This window comes from Nuphar pumila, chromosome 10 (genome assembly GCF_984573655.1).
Source record: "Nuphar pumila chromosome 10, dmNupPumi1.hap1.1, whole genome shotgun sequence".
Lineage (NCBI taxonomy): Eukaryota > Viridiplantae > Streptophyta > Magnoliopsida > Nymphaeales > Nymphaeaceae > Nuphar > Nuphar pumila.
In genome coordinates this window covers 93,817,785-93,824,323 of record NC_143258.1, presented here as the reverse complement: position 1 = coordinate 93,824,323, position 6,539 = coordinate 93,817,785, and the positions used below count along the sequence as shown (strand labels likewise).

General features: G+C 41.3%; 1 protein-coding gene across 1 annotated transcript; it reads left to right on the top strand.

Moving 5' to 3' along the window:
* Positions 1–3,670: 3,670 nt before the first annotated feature.
* On the top strand, positions 3,671–6,539 carry LOC149827404 (putative wall-associated receptor kinase-like 16). The gene is made up of 3 exons (XM_090020308.1): positions 3,671–4,548; positions 4,983–5,141; positions 5,227–6,539. Exons 1-3 carry the CDS (start codon positions 3,690–3,692, stop codon positions 6,396–6,398), a joined length of 2,190 nt encoding a protein of 729 aa, XP_089876434.1. The 5' UTR covers positions 3,671–3,689; the 3' UTR covers positions 6,399–6,539.

Here is a 6,539-nt window from a genome sequence, read left to right as displayed (position 1 = left end):
GTAACTTTCATTTCCAATCATACATCATCCTTATTTACAAGTATCTCTACTTGCACTTTATGATATCTGATATATTTCAATTATGTAAAACTCGAACTGATAGATTTCAATTATGTAAAACTAGATTACACAGAGGGTGAGGCAGTCATTTGCGTGCCCGTTAAATGCTAGGCCAACTATAAGACATCTCCTCAGACATTCATTGGTGAGATGAGAAAAGTTGCAGAACTCCAAGATTTGAATTAATCAAGTTCTTCTATGATCTCATGCTGATGTTGGATCAAAACTTCAGAAAGGGCAACCTTGGTGATGATTGTCGGTTGGCTCCAAAATGTTCTCAAAGAGTTCAAATGTACAAAATTCCATGTAGACACAAGAATTAATACAATGAAATATCAAATGACTCCATGTTATGTGAGCGTGCTTGGTAGCTTGTGAAATGATTGTAATGATTCAGAAATTCAAGGAAAAACAAGCCGACTCCTACTCTCGCCGATCTCAAGATGCGGTGAAGCTCGAATCTACCTGTTCGAACATCTATGACAGCTTTGGATGTCCTTCATGAGATGAGCGTTATTGCCATGGTTCAACCAAAATTTTTGGTTTTTTTTTTCCACAGAGAAAGCTGTCATAGATCTTTTGGGTTAAGCTTGGACCCTATGTCACAATGATTCGTGGACTCGAGGACGCTGGATTCGAAAATTCAATTCTTTTGTTAAAAATGGGACAATCGGACACGGATTTTTTTTAATTTTTAAATCAATAAAAAAATATTTTTAAATATTTTAACATTAAAAAATATCTTTATTTGAAATAAAATTAAAATATAATGATATATTACTTTAAAATATTAAAATAATGTTGTACGCGTCGGTGTCCGTGCTTATATTATGTTCAAGCATGTCTGCTTGTGTCACCAGAGCGTCCATATGACATAGCTTAGGCCCTATTTGTAGATCAATTGGGTTATTACTTTTGCACAATTTCAAATCTCTCTCTCTCTCTTGACGAGAGGTGTGATACCGAACACGGATTCCGTCATTTGAAATAGGAAGCGGATCAGGTCATGCTGAACATGAGCGTTTTTTCTCGTGCTGACACGGCCGTCCGATTTGCATTTTAAAAAGCTCAAAAGTCAACAAAACCACGTGGCATTCATCCAAAATGCAAACAGACGGCCACGATGTTACCAATCATATTTCAAATGATGGGATCCGTGTTAGGTGATACCTCGTCATTTGCTCTCCTTAATTATGCTTTTCTACTTTATGTCCATAGAGCTTTAGTAAATTTTGGGTATTTCCCTCAAAATATATGTATATATACTTGGTTCGTAATATGGTGGTACGGAATCATTGGCCGATCTTCTCTGATCCAACGGCTATTTCTAGTCTTTTTTTAATGAGGGTGTCCAGCATCGACATCATTTTATGATCTCTCTCTGTTTGGCTCCGACTCCACCACCATTATTGGGGAAGCACTAGGGCTATTAAAAGAGTTGAACGATTCAAGCTTGCTTATTCTTGCTGTGATCCAAGCCAAGTTTGAGCTCATAATGAGCCCCAGTTACACAAGCTGAGTTCCAGTTGGTTTGTTTATAGAAAAAATGCATGGGTTTAGAGCTGAAAGAAATAGGAGTAAAAAAAATACATGTAAAATATATTTAAAATTTATTTTATTAATACGTAAGGAGCTTAAACAAGTCCAGTCAAGCTCAGTACCTATTGTTCATATTTAGCTTGTCGAGCCTATTTTACAAGTTGGAATGAGCTCTTTATGAACCGCCACGAGGAGCTCAACTTGGTTACCAGCCCTAAGTAGGACATATCCATCGTTTTTATGTGTTGGAAAAAATAGAACGTAGCATCTGATGCATGAAAGATATGAAACTTGGTCCAAAATTAAGGTGCAATTAGGATATAATTAGGTATATGATTTGAGTCCGAAATGCCGATTGTTGTTTTCTTTTTCTTTTCTTTTCTTTTCTTTTCTTTTTGGGTTTACAGGTAATGCATTAAGTATACTCATTTTATATGTGATGTGTTGGCCAAAAAACCCACCCTAACTTTTTTTTTTCAAACGCTACATATGTATATATATAGAGAGAGAAATAGGTATGTGCCAAATTGATATGTGCTGAATGGGTTTTTCTGCCTTTCCGTATTTTTTTCGAAGTTCCAACCTTATAAATGGGTTGGGCATGGTCGATTTACGGGGAATCTACACTTGGATCATGTGTTTTGATAAAAAAAAAATTTATTTGGAGCCTCAAAAATTTATAAAGATTTTGGACAGTTGATTTTTCCAACCTTATAAAAAACCACCCAAGAATAGAACACTTCAAGAGCTGATCCTTATAAAATCAATTTCATAGATCGCATCTGTACGGTCATAATTTAAAAATAAAACTAAAAACTCTTAAACTCATTTAGCACCTGTCCATTACTTTATATATATATATATATACATGGCCAGCCCTCATATATAAATTTTCTGGTTCCGCCGCTGATAAATCTGATGAAGTTGATTGGAATCTGGATCTAAAATTCATATCAGATTCAAGAAAAAGAGGATATATGGAAGCATCATTTTACATCTAAAAACAAAAATGTGTCGTGCAAATCTGGAATGTCAGACCATAAAAGTCCCAATACTATTCGAAAACACATTTTGGTTTTTACTTCAAAATTTATGTTTAAAAATAAAATATTGTATTTGGATTGGAGGTCCGACCAAATCTTATCCTCTTGCGCCTCTAGAAGCAATCTTGATGTCAGTCAACTTCCCACAGGGCTAATAGCAGGTAGGTGTAAGATTCAATTTTAGTGTGTTTGATTAGCCCCAAGATCCGAAAACAGATCCAATTGGAAAACAGGCCTAAATTTGCTTTGAGCTTATGCAAAACCAGAACTGGATATGGACAAAGCATAGTAGAGTGAGGCCCTATCCAACCCAGCTCTAAGCCTCCAGCCAGATAGGGTTTCACAAGAAACTGACCTGAACATAGATTTGGTATGCAGATTTTTATCTGAATCCAGAATCTGATGGATAATCTAACCTGCTTACTAGGGGTGTGAACAGGTAAGATCTGGTTCGGACCTAGGTGGGTCTGAAACTGGATCTGACTTTCAGGTGGGGGTACCAGGTCCTGACCAGGGTCTGATTGGGTCCACCAGGTAGGATCGAGTTGGAAGCTTCCTTTTGCATAAATAAAGTCCTAAGCCCCCACCTCGTGGTTGAAAGCTTACCCAGTAAACGGAGAGATCTCTTGGAAAGGGAATCTACCGTGTGCTGTGTTTGTGTTGTCATAGTGGGCCACTAAGAGACTGATCCATTCTTTGTGCATTTCCGCTGAAAGCCCCGACTTTCCGTAACATGCAAACGTGTCGTTAGTGGCAGCACAGCCCTAAGTCGTCCCTATGGTTCTCCTTCATGGACCCTAACAGTAACTCATCGTCCAGTCGCTATGGGCCATAGGAATGACTTTAAGGGAAGAGTTGATCCGTATTAACATCAAGTGGACCCCTGTAGAGGACCGTGTGGTTCTCAATGGACATAAAGCAAAAAAACGACTTAGTCAGAACCGTCCTATTCCCGTGTGGGGAAGCCTGTGTCCACTGCCCAGAACCAGGAGCCGATATAACTCGAATCCACGGTGAAACAATGGGCTCAACTGCGAAGCTTCTGCCATGCAGACCACCGATTCCTCATCCTCTCTCTTATTCCCCCTCCTCCTCTTCTTGCTTTTCCTTGTATCACCGGATCGCAGCACCGCCGCGGCCGGGCCATGCTCGATGAAATGTGGGGACCTTGCAATCCCATACCCCTTCGGAATCGAGGATGGCTGCTTCTTCCCGGGCTTCCAACTCACATGCAACAACACAGCGTTCACGTACATATTCAACACCACCTTCAAAGTGGTGAGCATAGACGTCCCACTGGGCCAGCTCCGAGTGAACTCTACCTCGACCAAAGTTTATGGGTGCGGCATCTCTCCCAAGTACTGGCGATTCAACTGGACCTATCTGCCCGAGAAGGGACCGTATACCTTCTCGTCTACTTCAAACAAGTTTGTGGCCATCGGCTGCAATACCAACGGATTGGTCTACGATAAGAAACTGGTCTCTGGGAATGGGTGCATGTCTATCTGCTCAAAGGGAATCAACATTACGAGTGGGTCGTGCTCTGGTGTTGGTTGCTGTGAAACCCGACTACCCAAGGGCAAGAGATCCTTGGGGGAGGCGATCGGTACTGCCTTTGATCGAACAACCGGCTTTCAAAACTGTAGTGGTGCCTTCATCGTCGAAGACGGAGGATACGTCTTCAATGAATCGGATGTTGAAGTCTTTCCGGATCTCAATGACAGAGCAATAGCGATGGTGTTGGATTGGGGAATGGGTGAGTCCGGTTGCGCCAATTATTCGAGCTATGCACCCTGTGGGGAGAACGCGCTCTGCGTGAACTCGGCGAATAGCACGGGGTATTTGTGCAGATGCCGTGATGGGTATTATGGGAATCCGTACGTCAATGGTTCTCGAGGATGCCAAGGTAAGGCTGTTTATTCTTTTAAGTAACCCTAGACCCCAATTTCCGAAGGAAGCAAAAGGGGCCATTTGAGGCCATCGGATCTAAACCATGCTCGATTCATCAAACAAATTTCTTCAATTCTACGTATTGGCTTTTTAGTTCCACGGACAGAACACGCTATTGTCTGTTGATTTGTAGTTCTGGGCCTATTGGTGTGTTGCTCGTTAGCTTCCTGCGCTCTGGGTAAGAACTCGAATTTTTTAAGGGTAAGAGCTCGAATTGTTTTTCATGGTTTCAGGGGAGTCCTGTTCTCGTTTGCAGGCAACCGTCTCTCTCTCTCTGCTAAGATCCAACTTTCCTTTCCTAATATTTGGAATTGATTATAGAAGTAGATGACCAATTAATTTAGTACAAGATCAACCCTTTGCTTCCACTAACTGTTACATGTGCTACAGATGTAGATGAGTGTTCAAAAGAAAATACATGCGCTCCCACTGCTCGTTGTCGGAATACAGCCCCAGGATATGTATGTTCTTGCCCTTTTGGAAGTACTGGAGATGGTAACAAAACTGGATCTGGTTGTAGCAAGACTACCGCACTCATAGGCGGTGTGGGTAGGTCTCATCCCTCTCCGATAATAGGATTTTCGTTCATGTAGTTTTGCATTAATAATTTCATTTCATTTATTGGTTGGCGCAGTTTCAACAGCGAGTGTCTTATTTCTATTTGCATGTGGTACATGGGTTTATTGGATGATGGAGAAGAGAAAGTTCATCAAGATGAAAGAAGAATATTTCAGAAAAAATGGAGGCCAATTGCTACGTGAAATGATGTTCTCTTCCCATAAAGAGCATGAATCTTCAACAATTTTCACGGAAGAGGAGCTCCAAAAAGCAACCAATAACTACCATGAAAGCAAGATCCTTGGCAGCGGTGGTTATGGTACAGTTTACGAAGGAGTTGTACGAGGCACCAGAGTTGCCATAAAAAAATCCAAAGCAATGGATCAAAGCCAGGTCTCCCAGTTCGTCAATGAGGTAGTCATCCTCACCCAAATTAATCATAGAAATGTGGTAAAACTCTTAGGCTGTTGTCTGGAAACAGAGGTGCCCCTGTTAGTCTATGAATTCATATCCAATGGTACACTTTACGAGCATATACATGGAGACAATCCAACAGCAAAACTTTCATGGCAAGACCGTTTTAGAATAGCCACAGAAACTTCCGAGGCATTAGCTTATCTCCACTCTGCTGCTTCCATACCCATATTCCACCGTGACGTCAAGTCTGCAAACATACTCTTGGATCAGACCTTGACGGCTAAAGTTTCGGATTTCGGTGCTTCCCGTCTGGTTCCCTTTGAAGAAGAACAGGTGGCCACTGTAATACAGGGAACCTTCGGTTATTTGGACCCTGAGTATCTCCAGACAAGTGAATTAACAGAAAAGAGTGATGTTTACAGCTTTGGTGTTGTCCTGGTCGAGCTTTTAACAGGGCAAAAGCCAGTTTCTTCTTTGAGGCCTAGAGAGAGTAGCAACTTGGCCGCTTATTTTCTCTCGTCAATGAAGAAAAACGAGCTTACTAGAACTTTAGATCCAGATGTCTGCATAGAAGGCAGTATGGAAGTGATACATGCAACTGCGGAGTTGGCAGGGAGATGTCTGCATCCGAAGGGACAGAAAAGACCCACCATGAAGGAAGTTGCTCAAGAGCTTGCTTTTATTCATGGGAGAAGCGCGCATGCTTGGATGGAAAAAAGGGAGGAGCATGAGCATTTGCTTGAAGATCAAACACATAACTCCAGCTACGGATTTGATGGCGTGGACAGTATGCCTGCAAACATCTCAGTTACCCGTAACTTTGCAAGATGATGCTAAACCTTTTTCTTTCCTTCTGCTTTGCCTTTATCTGTTAAGTTATTGTTTGAGGGTTTGTGGCTTTCGTTCTCCACTATAGTTATAGTAAAATGAATTAGCTATGCTTGTTCATTCAAAAAAAAATCGGTTGCTTTC

Bases quoted from the DNA above. Each gene is read 5' to 3' on its own strand.
- LOC149827404 (XM_090020308.1), top strand. From the start codon at position 3,690: ATGCAGACCACCGATTCCTCATCCTCTCTCTTATTCCCCCTCCTCCTC. The intron at 4,549-4,982 runs GTAAGGCTGTTT...CATGTGCTACAG, and splicing joins TGGTTCTCGAGGATGCCAAG to ATGTAGATGAGTGTTCAAAA. The intron at 5,142-5,226 runs GTAGGTCTCATC...TGGTTGGCGCAG, and splicing joins CGCACTCATAGGCGGTGTGG to TTTCAACAGCGAGTGTCTTA.